This window comes from Phycodurus eques, chromosome 8 (genome assembly GCF_024500275.1).
Source record: "Phycodurus eques isolate BA_2022a chromosome 8, UOR_Pequ_1.1, whole genome shotgun sequence".
Classification (NCBI taxonomy): Eukaryota; Metazoa; Chordata; class Actinopteri; order Syngnathiformes; family Syngnathidae; genus Phycodurus; species Phycodurus eques.
In genome coordinates, this window is record NC_084532.1 from 4,446,155 (window position 1) to 4,466,213 (window position 20,059).

At 39.5% G+C, this 20,059-nt stretch overlaps 1 protein-coding gene across 1 annotated transcript in view; it reads right to left on the reverse strand.

The window, feature by feature from the left end:
• Window positions 1-20,059, reverse strand: part of LOC133406297 (BMP/retinoic acid-inducible neural-specific protein 3-like) — a 76,269-nt gene that overhangs the window by 26,315 nt on the left and 29,895 nt on the right. The window contains exon 4 of the mRNA XM_061683810.1: window positions 16,789-16,973. Coding sequence (XP_061539794.1) covers window positions 16,789-16,973 — 185 coding nt within the window. The remainder of the gene's footprint in view (window positions 1-16,788; window positions 16,974-20,059) is intronic.

The following is a 20,059-nucleotide window of genomic DNA, read 5'->3' on the forward strand; positions in this document are numbered from 1 at the left end:
TAATGGAATTAAACAAAAGACTCACAATATAAAAATGCATTAAAGAAAAATATATCTCACAATAAAATATGCAAATGCACCAATGAAAGGTGGATTGGGAGTGTTTGAAAATTGGATAATAGATGGCAAAAAGATACCCAGACTATTTTTATCATATTTTTAAGTCATAGTAAGTATGCAATTAAGCTTAAGTCTGAACTCATTCCTTGGTGAAGTCAGAATTTGAACATCTATGAAAATTCTACAGGCAGAATACAAATGATGTAATGCAGGATCATTTTTTTTTTATGTAATAATTTTAAACAGTGTGTTTCTCTCCCCAAAGTTCACAATATACAGTACTTGTATGTGTATGTGTTAGGATAAGCTGGCATTTTACCATTTCACAAATGTGAATTTCAATGTGAATTCTCTCGTTCTTTCTCTCTCTTTTCCAAGAACTGTTTCTAAACAATTATGCTAGTAGATCAGCTGCAAAAACAACCAGGTTGAACGTATCGTGTGTGCTGTGTCACTATTTGCAAATTACTAAACCCACAAGTACTAAACCCCCTTGAACGTCTTCATGTGTTTGGTTCCTCAAAATGACATGAAACATACTCATACTTCGAAAATGTGATATGTAAATGAGTTTTATTGGAGACTCGGCTTCCCAGCCTCTATGTGGGCCACCGCGAGGCGATCAGAGCAGCTGCTACTAAAAGTACCAGGTACGCTTCCAGCCAAGCGTAATCCCTCTGAAATTGCTAGCGAGTCCTTGGAAAGGCAGGAAGAGAAACAGTCTCAACCTCCCACAGAACGCATGAAGAACAACTTCTTTCCCTTTTCCCGCCTGGATTTGTTTTATTTTTGTGTATCTTTTTCGCAAACCAAACCTATCTCCTCGCCTCCTGAGATGTGTGCAGAAAGACTACTCCCAAAGACCAGCTGATCTACGTCCGTGAGTAACACAACAGTGTTTGCCAGACTGCACAATATTAGTGCCTATTAATTTTAGGGAAATTACTAGCTTCACACAAAATCCCAACTTTGTCCTCTCTCTCTCTCCCGGACTGTTCAACTTTAGTCCAACACACAATGTTCTATTTCCCTTTTCGTACGCATATTTTCTTTCTTGCACCATTATTCGTGTTTCCTTGTTGTAGTCAGACCTCTCTTTGTGTTTCCCTATAGATCCTGTGTCGATTTCATTAAATACTCTTGGTTTTGTGTTTTGTGTGTGTTTTGAGTTTAAGTAAGCCTCTGTCATCTAGAATTCGTATTTCATAATATACAACGCTGAAACTTAAAATTACGCTAAACCGGAAGTAACGCAGGCATCGCTTCCGGCTTATTCTTTTCTCCTAAATTAATTATGTTTTTATCCAAACCAATGTATGCTACAATGTAGTTTCTTCAAAGATGTTACTGGACACTGAATTGCAATATGACCCTTCAATAAGACAGTGATTGTTCCATCAAATAACTTAATTAATTCAATTTTTACATAACCTATAAGTATGATGATACAAAGGTGAAAATCCTGGTCTTTTTCGCAATCTTTCTTTGAGAACAATTCATTGTATGTTACCTTTTGGATGTTTGCATGTTTTCATGATCCTCGTGCGGTACTAGTACTAACCTCCCTTTAGTACCAAACAAGATGTACTCCATTAATTTATATGATCTTTTAAATGTACAGGTAAAGGTATGTTGCTATGTACACTATAAGACTCTCAGAAAAGACTCAGCTATTTTTAGACATTTAATTTATTTTGATGATTAGAAGTGGATTGTGACACGGTGGACGACTGGTTAGAGCGTCAGCCTCACAGTTCTGAGGAGCGGGGTTCAATGCCCGGCCCCGTCTGTGTGGAGTTTGCATGTTCTCCCCGTGCCTGCGTGGGTTTTCTCCGGGCACTCCGGTTTGCTCCCACATCCCAAAAACATGCATTAATTGGGGACTCTAAATTGCCCGTCGGCATGACTGTGAGTGCGAATGGTTGTTTGTTTGTGTGTGCCCTGCGATTGGCTGTCAACCAGTTCAGGATGTACCCTGCCTCCTGCCCGATGACAGCTGGGATAGGCTCCAGCACACCCGCGATCCTAGTGAGGAGAAGCGGCTCAGAAAATGGATGGATGGATGGAAGTTTATTGCCAACTTATTTTCAATTTGATGTGATCACCAATTATTGATGTGTCTCGTTGCACATTCGTTTTTCTACAATGTGACCCACTGAACAGTATTAATTAATGATCAATATTTTGCTGATTCAAATTAATGACGGATAAATTTACTTCCATTTATTACAAATAACAGACATCTAACAAAAATGCAGTTGTTGTTTGGAATGAGGTGTATTTAGTCAAAAGAAAACAAAACTGACAATGACAACTACACTACTCTTTTTCTGCATTGAGTACATGACTTGGGGTTTCATCTAGTTTTAGAGTGTAGATACTATGACAGTAAAATACCGCTTGGATCATTTCGGATCCAAAGTTATCAAAATAGCAGAACAACAGAATATGGACACAAATCCCTCCAGATGAAAGTTGCAATTGAGCATGTCATTTGCTTTGCCTACTCCAAATTGTGATGGAATGGGTCCCATGTTGGCAGAAGAAGTTTCAAGCTGTTGTTTGTCCTGCTTCTCCGTGTGGAAAAGCCTAATGTGATTTATCATGTTTGTCATGTTGACAAAATACTTAAGATTTGTTTCACATGTACCCCGCCTGTCGCACAAAGAAACGAGGGATAGGCTCTAGCTCACGCATGCTTGCTTGCTTACTCACACTGTAGCATTCTATGTCAACCAAATTGAGTGCCCGATGGATGCTGCACTTCTGAGTTCCACTTTTGAGTCCAAATGCATTCACAATTCTTTGCAATTGTATAGCAAAGAATTTGTTTGTTTTTGCCACTCCTACTGATTACGGTATTGTTTTATGTAATGTTTCTCAAGTGACTGCGAGCTTGTGATGCATTGCAAATTTTCATGTACATAGAAAATTAAACACTTTTTTCCCCCCACAAACTGAAACAAAAGTCACACCTCTTTAAATAGCCAAAAACGGGATGGGCTAAACTCCTTAGTTTCTTCCTCTACAAGTTAACAGAGGGTGGTAGTGTAAGATCTATTGCTCTTAGATTATTACTGTATATGTCATTTATTTATTTATGAATTTGTTTACTTATTTGACTGGTGAGCACATCTGCCTCAAAGTTCTGAGGGCCGGGGTTCAAATCCCAGCATGCCCGCGACCCTAGTTTTTCTTTTTAATTTGACCTTTATTTATCCAGTTTAGTCCACTGAGAACAGATTCTTATTTGCAATGCCGACCTGGTACAAATATACTGTAGATAATCTTGGAATTCTATGACTATCTATCTATCTATCTATCTATCTATCTATCTATCTATCTATCTATCTATCTATCTATCTATCTATCTATCTATCTATCTATCTATCTATCTATCTATCTATCTATCTATCTATCTATATCTATCTATCTATCTAGCTATTTATCTATCTATCTATCTATCTATCTATCTATCTATCGTTAAGTTATAAATAATGACGCAGTGGACTGACCTGAATTTTGCCAAAGAAAATATTTTAAGAATAAAGTTTAACCGACAACATCATCCACAATAATACCCATTAGCATCCCTTAAGATGAAAGGGCATGTACTGTATAATGTATAAAACAAGACACTTCTCCGAAATACATAGCAGATGTGAAAGTAAATGTATCACTAAATATTGCACTCTACATAGATAAAGAGTAGCCTCTTAGTCACTGGTGTGAGTCCCTGGCATTGCCCCTGCAATATTTAAACTGTTAACATGGTCCATTGAGACTGATCGCTCTGAGGCACTTCCATTATTTAAAAATGAAAGAACTACGTATCATTACAAAACCAGCTACACAAGAGTATTTTACTAATGAACATTTAGCTGTACGATGAAACATGAATAATTCCACAAAAACACCATAAAATGTCACTTGCAAAGCTTGTGTTGTGAGATGTGTGCAAAATCCACTTTAAACCCCAGTACATTTTGCTTACTGGATGCAAAAGTAGAAAGGCTTCAATCGTTCATGAAAATTGCTGCTCAGTTCAAAGTTGCCTCATTTCTGCACCTTCAAGAACTGTCATTTGCCTAATCACTCAGGCATACCAGATGTGCGAATCCACATTTGCATATTGGATACAATGCTGCCTGTTTATACAGGCTTAGAATTTTAAGAGCACACTAATGTCAAGCAAGGAGAGATAAGCTTTTCAACTACATACGCAAATAAAATGGGGTGGGTAGCATCGGAATGATCATTGTGCATTCTCCAAAGGAAAACCAATCAAAGCAACAAGGGACCAAAGGCAGAGAACTAGATCACATGGTAAATACATTCTCATTAAATCTCTTTAAACTTGGCTGTGGTATTTGCATGCACTGAGTGCATTTTTCTGCAGATACCGGTAATATATTTTTATTTACGTTTGCATTTTTTGTTTCTTTTATCCTTCTGACTACCAGGAAAAAATAATATTGTTCAATCATATTTTTATTTTTAAGATATCATGTGTCCACGAGAGTGGACATCGGAATCCAATACAGGTGAAAGTGAACGTCGATGGTAACCAGTTAGTCCAACGGAAGATATTGAATAGTCAACGTGAGAATGAGTTTAACATGAATATTACTGTCCATTATCTCTTTTGTTTTGTTTTGATTTTGCTTTTTTGTGATTATTTAGTACGATAAAGGCGGCACGGTGGTTGACTGGTTAGCACATCTGCCTCACAGTTCTGAGGACCGGGGTTCAAATCCCGGCCCCGCCTGTGTGGAGTTTGCATGTTCTCCCCGTGCCTGGGTGGGTTTTCTCCGGGCACTCCGGTTTCCTCCCACATCCCAAAAACATGCAGTGGTAGGTTGATTGAAGACTCTAAATTGCCCGTAGGTATGAATGTGAGTGCGAATGGTTGTTTGTTTAAATGTGCCCTGCAATTGGCTGGCGACCAGTTCAGGGTGTACCCCGCCTCTCGCCCGAAGATAGTTGGGGTAGGCTCCAGAACTCCCGCAACCCTAGTGAGGACAAGCGGTATAGAAAATGGATGGATGGAATGGTAAAAGCAATTCCCCTTCTTAGAAACACAAAGGAAAACATCACTAATACACAAAAAGGAAAGGCCTTCCTCAAAGCTTTTAAAGTTTCTGATGCTTGGAACGATTATTGACATTGAAATGGTGATGGAATGAATAGAAAATCAGTTAAGTCGACAATTATTCGTCAATGCTAGTAGTAGTAGGCACCAAGGGAGCTTTGTTCTTTTTTTCGCAGTTCTGTTTGCCTCAGACTCACCGAGACACACCCATTCCTCAATAGCCATTGTTCGATTTCTCGACGCTCAGTCTAACTTGTGTTCCTATCTGCTCCGACAAATGAAGTGTAACACCGCATGACTGACTGAATACTCAAGGCACGCACAGCAAATTGGGTCAAACATTTCTTATCACTTCTCCTCCCCATCAATGAAGTCCTCTTCCCAACTTTAGTTTAATGAATCTTCAATACAGTGGAGCCTGGGCTGCAAATCAAAGAAATTAGCATTGATTGATGCAGCTTTTCCTGCGTATCTTATGTAATTCCATCGGCCTGCTAAATAGAGCGTGTTTGTCCTCAGCTCCTCTCTCGTCAAATCAGTTTTATATGACACCTTAACTACAAAATGTTTGACAGATGAAAGAGGCTCTCAGAGCAAATTAAAATAATGGAACTTCGATTTGGCACGGTGGGCCTAATGGTTAGCACATTTGTCTCACAGTTCTGATGTTGGAGGTTCGAATCTGGGTTCTGGCCTTCCTTTGTGGCTGGGTGGATGGGTTAGTTGCAGTTACTCCATTTTCTGCCCAGAGTCCAAAAAAAGTCATGTTAGGTTCATTGTAGACTCAAGTTTGAATGTGAATGCTTTCTTGTCTATACTGTATGTGCAATTTAGCTGGCGACCAGGCCAGGGTGTACCTCGCCTCTCGCAGACAATCAGCTGGGATTGGCTTACCTGCCACACTCCTGAAGAAACCAGTATAAATGATGAATTGATGAATGGATGAATGGAACTTCTCATTCACCATACAAATCAGTATAGTCACACTACTATCTGCCTCTGATGAACTCTATCGAGCACCGTCACTCCCAGTCAATGTAAAACGATTCAGAAAAAAAAACCAAGTCAATTTAATTTATAACAGTAGCTACACACCCAGATGAAAAGGGAATAGGAAACATTTTAAAATTTACTTTTCCAAATGCAGTTTCCCACAAAAAACATTTAGCAGGGAAATGTAGAAAAACTATACTGTGTTTAGCAGGCGCTGTTTGCACCTGCTAAACAGTGATGACACAATGAAATGCTCCAAAACTAGAAATTCCCAGACAGAATAACAAGCAGGACTTCACATGAACACCCACCAACCCACTAAATGAGTGTGAATTTAAGCAGCTGTAACACCGCCACTCCCACTAGCCACTTTTTTGTACTGTATGCAGTCCACATAGATTCTGCCACTCTCTGTCTGTCTCATCCAGCCTGCCTGTGCCAGGCCCCTCCACATCATGCACCCCCCTACCCTCCTACCCACCCCCTACACACGCACACAAGCACGTCAAGCACGACCGCTCCCATGCTCATGCATTGGCTGCATGATAGCAGAGAGATCACGTTTTTAAGGCAGGTTTTTTTACAGAGGGTATTTCAGCGTTTTACCGTTGTGTAAGTTGCATCTTTGCGAGGTAATCAAAGATATATGCAACCGTTAACAACCATGTCTGCTATCTAATATAAGACTCCAATACAGCGGTTTAAGGTTTTGTAAATTGTATCTTTGTGGAAAAAATAAATTGTATTGTATATGCTGTTGCAGCTACAATTTCTGCAGGAGTTGACTTCTGACGTCAGCTGTATTTTCAAAGCCAAAACATTTATGTCTCCAAAGTGTTCTGTAAATTGACTGTCTGTTGTACTAGAGCGGCTCCAACTACCGGAGACAAATTCCTTGTGTGTTTTGGACATACTTGGCAAATAAAGATGATTCTGATTCTGATTCTGATTTATATACTGGGCTTACAATGGCTCTTCACTTCACCGTGCCTCGACTTGAGTTACGTTCAAGAAACACACAAGAAAATTAGTTCATGAATGATGCCTTCACTGAGAAGAAACATCATTATTAGAAAATGAAATCTAGTAAAAAAATAAAGTATGCGGGGTGTCTGTGAACAAACAGTGAGTGACAACTCATTTTATCAGACATGCAAACACCAAAGGCATGAAAAAGGTGACAAAAACATTATAGGGAGGGTCTGGGGGGATCCCCCGGGCCCCCGCAGGGAAATTTTTTAATTTTAACATAAATTAAGCAATCTGGAAGACTCTGAAGAGTACAATAAGGTAAAATAAACACATTTTCTTCACGCAGTAAAAACATTTATTTACACCGCTCAAGTACGTTAATGTACAAATTTAACATTAAAATGAAATTTGCCTTATTTCTTTGCCTTTTTGTTTTGGCCTCCAACTTGAGCCAGGCCCATCTCCACCTGCACCTGATGCCTGCTTCAAGCTGTGCCACTTGCATAGCATCCTCCTCTTCAAGCACTGATTGTGGAAAATAATTGACTAAAATCATTGTCTGTTTCACTTCATTTTTCACTATTACCCACTTCAAAGGCTAATCCCAAATGCATCCTCCAGGAAAATATTAAGTACAATATTTTTCTGTTTTTATTGGCCATTTCTGAATTAGAAATTAGTTCATTCTGTGTTGTGACATAATCTCTAATATTGCTCTGTCGCTTAATACATTTAACATTAACATCCGTAAACTAATTAGATAATTGTAGGCACGTTTCCTAATTAATACAAGATGTACTAGCGGATCAACTCTTGTTGCCGATGTTACGTGTGCTTCGCGATTCCGCTACTCAACAGGGCTGTTACTTGACAATAATGTGACTGAAGTAAAAGTAAAAAGTAGTCCTCCAAAAAATTACTTGAGTAAGAGTAAAAATTACAGTGAAAGAATTTCTCAAGTATTAAGTAAATATTGAGTAACTTATTTTTTTAAACACAGCATCAACATCAATAAAAAAAAAAGCAAAATAAAATGTGAATGTGCAAATTCTGATTTAGCTGTGTGTGTGTGTGTGTGTGTTTGTGTATTTGTGTGCGTATGCACAGTCAAAACTACAGTAAAACGTCTGCAATTTACTGGGCGGTATTAGTTATCCATCCATCCATTTTCTGAGCCGCTTCTCTTCACTAGGGTCGCGGGCGTGCTGGAGCCTATCCCAGCTGTCATCGGGCAGGAGGCGGGGTACACCCTGAACTGGTTGCCAGCCAATCGCAGGGCACATACAAAAAATCAACCATCCGCACTCACATTCACATACGAGTCTCCAATTAATGCATGTTTTTGGGATGTGGGAGGAAACCGAAGTGCCCGGAGAAAACCCACGCAGTTACGGGGAGAACATGCAAACTTCACACAGTCAGGGCCAGGGATTGAACCCAGGTCCTCAGAACTGTGAGCCTGACGCTCTAACCAGTCGTCCACCGTGCTGCAGTATTAGTCATAATAATATATAAGTTATATATATATATTATATATATAAGTTATAGCTGAAATATCCACATTTGGGCACCACTACTACAATACATGAAAGCTGTTTTTTTTTGTTGGTCTAAATGTAAACATGAGTAGCGTGCCGTTGCCTTCGTGGTAACTATGACCTTCCCAGCATGGCCGCCACATAGGCACGACGATCAACAGGGCTGGCTTATCTAGTGTTAATACCTATGCCCGGGAAACCCAATTGAAGACCTGAGGTCATGTGACTTTCTTGTGTCGTTTGATTGGTGAACTAGAATAGAACGTCACTAGCGCTTAAATTGGATTGGCGCAAAGAGCGCCCAATGCGGAGGTCGAAGTTGTATTTTCGCGCACGAAATAGTTGCTAAATAAGCAATAATTGATCAATAAAAGTAGCGAGCGACATTTAGATCATTGTAACAGAGTAAAAGTACCGTTACTTCTTCACAACAAAAGCGACGGAATTGTTTTTTCTGGTTTTGTCAACTCCTGTGACTTATCCAAAGCAGGTCCCGAGCGCACAGGCAGAACCTCAGGCCAATGAGCTCACCTATTAGTCTGCCGCGGAGTAATATTCACAATTACATCTGTGTGTGGATGGGGGATGTGTGGAATGGATCTAGCTGCTAGCGTTCAAGGAGTACGAAACAGCCTATGACGACCGCCCCCAGGAAAAACTAATCGGATCTATACGATTCACGTAAATGGCCTATTTTGAGTCCAAAACGGCGAATTTTGTCGAGAGGCGACTGATTTGCATGGATGTTTTATGAACAGTATGACCACAATAATTCCTGAAGAGTAACAACAAAACATTGCACTTTAATAATACAGTAAATTCAAATATTCCCGAGCAATGTACTGTCCTCAGAGAAGTCGAACTTTTTTTTTTGTTTCGATACGATGATAAGATGATTCTGTGATTACTCATAAAAGCTGATACCACCAGAGTGTGTGATGTTCATATGTTGTTTACAAGAAGATAGTAAAAACACATCAAACAATTGTAACGAACCACAATGAGAATTCAGTATGCAGTGCAAAGGGCAAAGTCAGCTAATTTAATTCATTCTGCTTGATAAGAACTGACAGAGTGATGAATGAACACACCCTGAAGGTATTAAGCGGTAAAAGATGCACAGTGATATTTACACACACAAGCATATCTTGATATGCAAAGTTGGCTCTTTGCCTTCCAAGCCTAAGAATACACACATGAGAGATGAGCAAACAGTGCTGCTCGCTTCATTTCTTTCTTTGTAGGTCTCTCTGCTTTTGTGGATGTCAACTCCAAAGACACATCACATCTTTGACTGTTAGCTGAGCAGGGAAAATATTCCTCCTTCTCATTTGCCCATCATAGGGGACAAAAGCAGCATGATAGTTTTGAACAATCACATACAGTGGAACCTCGGGTTCTAAATTCAACTCGTTCCGTGACACCGTTTGTAACGTTTATTTCCCCATTGAAATTAATGAAAACGCAATTAAATCCATTCCAGCCCCAAAATTAAACTATACTTAGCTTTTTTTTTTTTTTTTTTTTTTTTATCAGTGTGTGGTTAAGAATAAATATAGTGCAATATAGAAAAAGTGAAAACACACTATTATAAATAAATAAAACACTAAATAAATATGATAACAGTTTATTGCTCATTAACTTAAAATGAGGAGGGGAAAGAGAAGGAGGATTATTGCTGCTCATTGAAGAAGGGCCTTCTTTCATAATAACAAGGGGAAATTCTCATTGTGGTATTTTTTCCTTTTGTCTGCTGCTTTTCTAATTCATTGGTTGATTGTGGCACAACAAATCAATCCAGGGAAACTGTTCTTCTTCTGTTCAGGAAAAAAAATCTGAACGTCAAACATCCAATTGTCATTGAAAAGATTAATTGTTCTGTTGGCCAATTTGCTGTAGATTTCTTTTGATCTTTTTTTTATTATTATTGTCGCGCTCACGCTATCACCAGGGAGCGCTTTCACATTTTTGTCAGTCTAATAAAAGGCAAAAACAACAACAACAACAAAGACGCAGTGCCTTGCCTACCATAGTTGCATTGCATGACGCACAGTCAATGACGATTGCACAACGCACAGACCTTTCTGCTTCCTAACACTATCCTTAGCAGTTTCCCTTTTTCTCTTGGTGGAGAAACTGTTTAGCTCTTTTATTACTTTTTTTAGAAAGTTCTGCGTGACCATAGCACACCTCTTTCAGCCTTCGTTCATAGAGTGGCTGTTTGCATTTGGATTGGCTGAATGTGCTTACATCCGAGCATTATGCACAGAATCAACGATCGTCATGCAAGCGTGAGTAAAACCACAACATAGATCCTTCCGTTCGTCCATACAAAGACCATTCACAAACCGAAAATAATACGTAACAGGAGGTAACCCGAATTGTTCGTAAACAGAGTCGTTAGTACACCAAGGCTCCAGTGTACAGTATACTGTCAAAGTACAATGGTTTCTCAGCAATGGTTTCATCAGCTCTAGCAGTTGCAGTCTCTCTCTCTCTCTCTCTCTCTCTCTCTCTTTCTCTCTCTCTCTCTCTAAAGTCACTGGTGGTGCAGTCGTGGGTTCAGTTCCCACTCAGTGACGGTATGAATGTGAGTGCGAATGCTTGTCCGTGTCTATATGTGCCCTGCGACTGACTGGCGACCAGTTCAGGGTGTAGTCCGCCTTTCGCCCGAAGTCAGCTGGGATAGGCTCCAGCGCCCCGCGACCCTAACCAGGATAAGCAGTGTTGAAAAAATATATATATTTATATACTATTCGTTGGGGATAGGGACCGAGGCCTGCAATGAATAGTGAATAGTAATTGGAACATATTTAGTATTGCCAATGTTAATAACATAAATATACCAAAACCGTTTGATATCATTTCAAACTTTTCTTACAATATTTCCCTTAAAAATAATGACCTGTATAATAAATGCAGCGGAAGTGCGTATGTACATGCGGACCTTCTGCTAACAACCCAGGCTAAACTTACCTCCTTGCCGACTTACAAAGCTTGTATCAAAGTCAACATGTTTCCTTGAGACCAATTATATTATATTATATTATATTACACCAATTATAGTACTACTCTCCTATTTTAGACAGAGTTTAGGCAACATCTGATACCATCTTGGGGCCTTTCAGAAAGACAAAAGCACAAAAACTGCAAATAGGTGAGTTTTGCAGCTAACAGCTGGAGATAAGTTCCACAGAAAAAAAATGTGAGTGGTTCAATTTGTAAATAGCAAAGTTACAGTAATTACGCAGGGCATTACTGTACTTCAAAGGTTAACCATATTACTGTACTTCAAAGTTACAATTGGCTGGCGACCAATCCAGGGTGTACCCCACCTCTTGCCCGAAGTCACCTGGGATAGCCTCCAGCGGCCCTAATGAGGATAATCAGTTTAGAAAATGGTTGGATTGGTACTTCAGAGGTTTGACCATATCTCCAACTGTATTTTGACCTGAGATAAACTGTTGAAGAAAGAAAAATCACGAATGGCCGCTGACCTTTAATCTGACAAAAGTAACAACAACTGAAAATGTAAAGAACATTTATGGAAATGAAGTATTGTTTATTATGTGGTGTAATGGAATTATTCAAAAAGGTAATCAACGAAAATTAACAAAAATGTTAGGACCCCTACCTTTTAATATGTTTGCACAACCATTTGTGGCAATCACTACAATCAAATGATTTCTATAACTGTCAAGAGACATGCATCTGTGGACAGGTATTTTGTCCCACTCCTCTTGAACAAAAATGCTCTATCTGTGTCAGGTTTAAAGGATTCCCCTTTCACGTATGATCCAGATTGAGGGACACATAAGGCGACATTTGAACAGTTTAGTTTTTTTGTTTTGTTCTTAGCCATTTTGGAGAATTTTTTTAGGTGTGTGTTTACTGTTTGGAGGTACTCGTGAACTGCTTCTAAGACCAAGCTATCTGACACTAGGCAGCACATTTCACTCCAGAATGACTTGATAGTCTTTGAAATTCACTGTACCCTCCACACCTTCAGCTTCCTAGGCATTGTGATCTCTGCTGACCTGTCCTGGTCCTGAGGGTGCTCAGGAAAAACAACATCTGCCAAAAGCTGCTTGTGACCTTCTACCGCTCAACCATCAAAAACATTCTGACATACTGCATCATGGTGTGGTTCTCCCACTGCGCTGAGGCAGAATGGAAGAGGCTCCAGTGAGTGGTCAAGACAGCGCAGCGGATCATTGGCTGACCCCTCCGCTTCCTGAATGACATCTTCACGTCCCGTTGCCTCAGAAGAGGTGATGCAATCATAGGTGACAACACCCACCCCGCCCACCACCTCTTTGACCTGCTGCCCCCTGAACGGTGCTACCAGTCCATCAGAAACCACAAGGAACAGACCCAGAGACAGCTTCTTCCAACAAGCTGTCATTGCATTGACTCAAAATAATACCCACACTCATTCCATATTGCTTCTACATTCAAACATTCCTGACTCCCCTGCAACTGTACAATGAGTCCCAACCCGGGAACAATGAGTCCCTGCAACTTATCATCATGGAATACAGATACAGTCATCCTCCGCTATATCATGGTTCTTGCTTTCCTACATTGCAGATTTTTATTGCAGTTGTTACTCTATCATTCATCACAACAAAACCTAGGGTTTTCTTACTCCTGCTGCAATGCCTAGAAGACAGCCCAAAGGCTTTGTGGTTTAAAATGAACAACTCAACGGTCTACAATATGCCACCTTTCTTTTGTAAATGCTGCCATTTTTGCAGATTAGCGCTACACAGATGTGACACGCGTTAAGTGCTTGATTGATTGTCTAACAGGGACATCGGAATGTGGTCGTCCACAAGAATGCTCAGCTTGAAAAAAGAAAGGTTGATCAAAACAAGTTTCGGTCAACACCACCTTGTGTGATGTTGAAAATAGAATCGCCAAGTTGATGATTATTTTTCACAAAATAATGGCAAAACAGTCAACAGGCCTCCCTGCTATTTCTTCCATCGTCCATATTCAAGTGGCCTTGTGCAAAACTGCCATTGACATTTAGATTTTTCAAGATGATTTCATTTCATTTATTTTGAAGTGTTTCATTCCAGTAAGCTTTTTATATTTTTCTTGATAGTACTACTTTCATGTGTATATGGATGGTATGTGTATGTCATATACATATATATATATATATATATATATATATATATATATATATACACACACACACATACCTTTTTTAATAACCTTGCAGCACTTTGTGCGGCTGTGGAAATTGTAAGTGTGGTATATAATATATAAATATTGATGGAAAATGTAAACCAGGCCTACTGGGTGTGGTGTGGAGGAAGGGTCGGTGTCGGCGTGAACGATGACTCAACAATAGACCCGAGATGGATAAATAGCTCGCTCACGGTACATAGTAGTTCATTTACTCAGTCAACTACGAAACGAAGATGCAGAACGTCTACAGCACTCAGCAGGCTTTGGATTTGATCCTCAACCAAGTCAACCCTTGCGACTCCGATGGAGAAGACAATGCCCTTCAACTGAGTTCAGACTCATAAAATTTATTCTGGTAAGATTTCCTAAACATCATATTTTCATTTACTGATTATGGCAGTTGTGTTTTAGGAAAAGATGAAAACAATGCTAAATCAATACAGAGGAAGCATACTTGATGTTTTGGAATTATAATTCAAATGATATCTTTGCGTAGATTTTTAAGCTTGGTTGAGGTTTTTATAGCTCACATCATATTTCATTGCTCACATCTAAAAAATATGATCACCCTACAGGTGAGGCGACTTCATCACCACCAGAAAAGAGGGGTCAAGTGGAGACACACTCCGGGCCAACAGAGAAGGCAAAAGACAGCACGTTGTGGCGTGAAGAACAGGTCGGAAGGCATCTCTCTCACTGCCCAGTTGAATGTTAGGCTGCAGATGAAGAGCCAACTGCTTTGGTCAGAAGAACAGTGTCGAGTTGCTGACAGAGCTTTCTCTGTTTCGTCACTCTTGGCATGCTTCGATATATTCAGGAGTGGACTGTTTTGCATGGACGCGAGACACAGCATGACAGTTGGTTCATGGCCCTTCCTGAACTAATGGCGTTCATTACCATCCTCCTCTTGCGTGGGGTGATCAAAGTTCTATCACTGTGTAACGCATGGTTAGCAAAACTGGGACACCCACTGATCATGAGAATTATGAACTCCTTATAAACATATAGTTGCATTACACTTGGTCACACGGACACAACAAATGCTCAAAATATCAACACAAGGTACGTTCGGAAATTCAGTCCGACGCTCCCACCGTGCCCCGAGATTGTGTTACTCAGAGACAGAGCGAGCTCCATTTTCTATAACTTTACTAATGCACGTGTTGGCTATTGGCAGGGATACGTCAATAACTATAAACTATGTTTATATGGAGATCTGGGTGTGTATCTGTAATGGGATGTATCGAACAAAAGTGTATGCAGTGTTGTCTAAGCATACAGCCGGTAATTTCTATCAACTTATTCAGGTAAAGGCAAAGCAACATCAGTTCTTTTTCAGTATCTGTGTAGAGAGTAATTACCTCATTTACAGAACAATGGTGACAAGATGGTGAAGAATGGTGAAAAAACTGAACGAGCAAGCCCTTTGGGCATGCAAATTGGAAAAGCCAAATTGCTGGGCTGTTCACACCTGAATTGGGATATTAGTTCAAACTAATTGAGCCACTCGCCTCCTCTTGAGGCATTATAGGTAGAAAAGCCTAAAGGCTTTGGGCATTCTACTGTTATACTGCTTGTATAATATTTTTGCATCTATTGCTCTTTCTCTCTCTCAATTTATTTTTGTGTTTAGGCCTGCCACGATGGCAAACGTTTTAGAATGATATATTTTCCCCAAAACATTCACGATAAACAATAGTATTGTTGATGTTATTTTTATGCCACTGATATAATGATATGACAGCATAATAAATGTGAGTGTCTGTTTCTATGTGCCCTGCAACTGGCTGGCGATAAGGTCAGGGTGTACCCGTCTTTCGCCCAGCATCACCTGGGATAGGCTCCAGCACACCCACTCCTAAGCAAAATTAGGGCTTTATTTCACAATAAGAGCAAGTAAATAAAAACAGAAAGTTATAGGTGTTCTAATAAAGCAGAAAAAATAAAAAAGTTTGAATTTCCTCTTTTCTGTTTGGCATCTTGACACAACAGTGAAGTCTCAAATAATTTTACATATTTAAATTTCACTACTCTTAACAACTGAACCATTTTATAGTTTCTTCAAAACCATTGTTTTGTTTCATAATGGTGTTACACATGTATGCGCTTTTCATAATTGCTCCCAGTGGGAACTTCCCACTGAGAAGCACCAACTATATATCGCAGATTTTGATTACAGTTGTTATTGTATTTTTTTATACTGTTTGTACAATATTTTTGTGTTCTCCATTGCTCTTGCTCTCTCTCAATATATTGCCTTTAGATTTGTTTGTATTGTTTTAGGCGTGGTTATAGGCCTTTCAAAAAAGTGCCGTAAATGCAACAAAAACATACCTAGGGTGTATTTCAATAGGGTATTTCTGTTTCATGAATTTCACTTATTGCGGAGGTGGACTGGAATTTCGTGAGCGCCGTGCTGGGTGTTACCACAACAATGACAGTTTATCGAGTCCGGGAAAAAGTCTCTGTTGTATTTATGGAACGATAACGGCTACTGGCTAGCACCAAGACAGGACTCGCACTTTTAGTGGATAATGATTCGCTGAAGCACTTCAGCAACAAACACATACGTGGGTAAGCAATGCTCTGCGTCTCTGGCCGCAGATTCACCATGATTTGTGCATGTCTGCTCATTTTTGTGCGTCTCAGACGAGGGACGCACATCAAACGAGATCCCTGGTACTGCATATTTTAGTCTTGTTTAGTATATCTGGCATATGATTTATTTTTTTATTCTATGTTTTACTGAAAGACTGTTACGGTTGTATCTGCACCTTACAATGACAAAAAAAGGCTTTCTGATGTTACTTCAAAAAGTCAAAATTGCCTTTTGACAAATCCCAAGCAGACATACAGATACATACATGATACCTTTTATACATTATACACATAATATATGTGCATATACAATCAAACAGATGCACAAGGTTTTACCTTGATGACAGTGGAGGCAATCTGGATGTGATGCAGCTTGTGCAGTGTGCTCTCCCTGTCAATGAAGTAGGAGGCAGCCAGCTGATGGAGAGCCTCCAGAGTCACAGCTGTACCATTAGTGTCACTTAATTCAGTTGATCGACTCAACTTCTGCTTGTCCACAAAGATCATTAAAGACTCTTCTCCTATGAATTGCAAAGATATATTAAAACATTAAAATCCCATTAGTCAGTTCAATGACAAGTAAAATGTAAAAAAAAAAAAAAAAAACACTAGAAGCTAAATTACACATTAAACATCATTCTTGCAAATACATCCATATTCTCATACTCATCCATATTTTTAAGAAAATGTTTTATATATATATATATATATATACATACACACACACACACACACACACACAGCGGAGAACATTCTTTAAAAAAAAAAAAAAAAAGATTATTTCAAAATCTTAAACATGTAAGTGAGCCACTGTAAGTGGTTTTTTTTCTGGTGCAGCCCATTCTAATATAAAGGTACCAGATCACTGACATGCAGTAGAAGTTTGCAATTGATTGTTAATTTCTGAATTTCCCTGGAGCTAACAAAGTGTTAGAGAACAGACGACAGTTGTCATATGAGTCTCCTATACACACACACACAAAAGAAAAATCAAATGTTAATAATACTGTACATCTAACACATTTTTTTCTCACAATGTAAACGTTTTTAGGTGTCTTAAAATCTCATTTGAATCATAAGGTTAAAAAAAAGATGAAAACTATTTACAGCACAATAATCTATTATTAATTAATACTCAGGTTGAAATTACTCATGATGGTGGGGTGGTTCTGTCTCATGCAATTGAACCACTGTTCACCCTGTCTTTTGTAATCAATGCAGACTGGAGCTTTCGGGGGCAGAGGTCGGATGAGGCGAAGACTACGACAGGTACTAGCTAAGTGGTTTCACTTCAACAAGCTGCTCAATTCCACTTGTCAATAAGGTAGCAGATCTATGCATGTGGCACTTGCAGTGGAAAAATCGCCAAATACACCATGCCCATTTTTAAATACTTCGCCCAACATGCCAGTACATTAGAAGCTAACACGGATAATGCGATCAGCTAATGCTAACATCTTCAAACAATCTTCTCCTGCGGCGTCTGGCAAACAATTTTTGATACTGGCAAATCTTCAGTCCGTAAAGCTACTAAGTCCAGGGCAGAGAAGCTCAGTGTGCAGGTATTATGTACAAATCCTAATTCCAATGAAGTTGGGACGTTATATAAAATGTAAACATAAACAGAACACAGTCATTTGCACATCTTTTTCAACCTATATTCAATCGAATACACTACAAACACGATATTTAATGTTCAAACTGATCAACTTGTTTTTATTTTTTATTTTTATTTTTTTTCAAATATTGACTCATTTTGAAACATGTTCCAAAAAAAAGCTGGGAGAGGGTCAACAAAAGACTGGGAATTTGAGGAATGCTCAAAAAAAAAAAAAAAAACACATGTTTGAAATAATTGGAAAAAAGGTGAGTGTCATGATTGGTATAAAAGGAGCATCCCCAAAAGGCTCAGTTGTTTACAAGCAAGAATGGGTGAGGTTCAACTGCGCGAGCAAATAGTCCAACAGTTTTGTGTGTGTGTGTGTGTGTGTGTGTGTGTGTGTGTGTGTGTGTGTGTGTGTGTGTGTGTGTGTGTGTGTGTGTGTGCGCGCACACGCATTCACAAATCCGCCCACGGCTGCGTGGCGTTTGCGTGTTCTCCCCGTGCCTGTGTGGATTTTCTCCGGGTACTCCATTTTCCTCCCTCATCCCAAAAACATGCAATGGTTGGTTAATTGAAGACTCTAAATTGCCCGTAGGTGTGAATGTGATAAATTGGGTGAATAAATGAATGTACTTTTTTTTTCTATTTAAGTACACAAAATACATGGACAGTACAGAAGTAATGCATCGAGCTCACACAACCTGACATCATCGAGTTCAAGAATAAGCAAGAGGCTAACTCAAAAAGTCACAAAGTGTGTGACCTTTTGGCTGATTAAAAGAACACAAAAAATAATTGCCAGTGATGTCTGGCCGATTATGCATGTTGGCGATTTAATTAATCAAGTGCTTGATATTGCTGTGTGCTAACCTATCTAATCTGGAGATAGCTATAGCTATCTACAGTATCTAACAATCTGAAGGAACCACTCTACCGCTTTGTGTATGTATTATATTTTATTTTACATATATATATATATATATATATATATATATATATATATATATATATATATATATATATATATATATATATATATTCAGATTTTTTTATTTTACTCTACAGTTCTTTCTATTGATTATCCTATTTCAATGTAATTGTTGGCCATTCCTCTCTCACGGACATTGTACACAGAGCATTTATGTTGCATTAATTACGTTATACAATATGGCCTAAATTTGATATCACAATATTCCATCCATCCATCCATCCATTCTCAATACCGCTTAACCTGTTCAGGGTCGCGGGGCGCTGGAGCCTATCCCAGCTGGCTACAGGTGAAAAGCGGACTAAACCCTAAACTGGTCGCCAGCCAGTCGCAGCGCACATATAGACACAGACTACCATTCGCACTCACATTCACACTGTCACTGAGAGGGAATTGAAGCCATGCTGCCCCCACCAAAGACTATCACAATATTGTTTTCCTAATTTTGATATTCAATATGACTTGATATTTACTGTCGTAAAGTTTATAAATGGCGGCACGGTGGCCGACCGGTTAGAGCGGCAGCCTCACAGTTCTGAGGACCCGGGTTCAATCCCTGGCCCCGCCTGTGTGGAGTTTGCATGTTCTCCCCGTGCCTGCGTGGGTTTTCTCCGGGCACTCCGGTTTCCTCCCACATCCCAAAAACATGCTTGAATTGGAGACTCTAAATTGCCCGTAGGTGTGACTGTGAGTGCGAATGGTTGATGATTTGTAGGTGCCCTGCGATTGGCTGGCAGCCAGTTCAGGGTGTACCCTGCCTCCTGCCCGGTGATAGCTGGGATAGGCTCCAGCACGCCCGCGGCCCTAGTGAGGAGAAGCGGCTCAGAAAATGGATGGATGGAAGTTTATAAATGTATAAAACCGGACCAGACCAAATAGATATAAATTATAAATCAGGCTTAGTTAACAATTACAAGCATATTTTTCCCTGCAGTTATTTCAAAATACCACTGTACCAACTGTACCAACTTGACCTGATTCTCCTCATCCAGCTTCCTATAATTTAAGGCATGTTT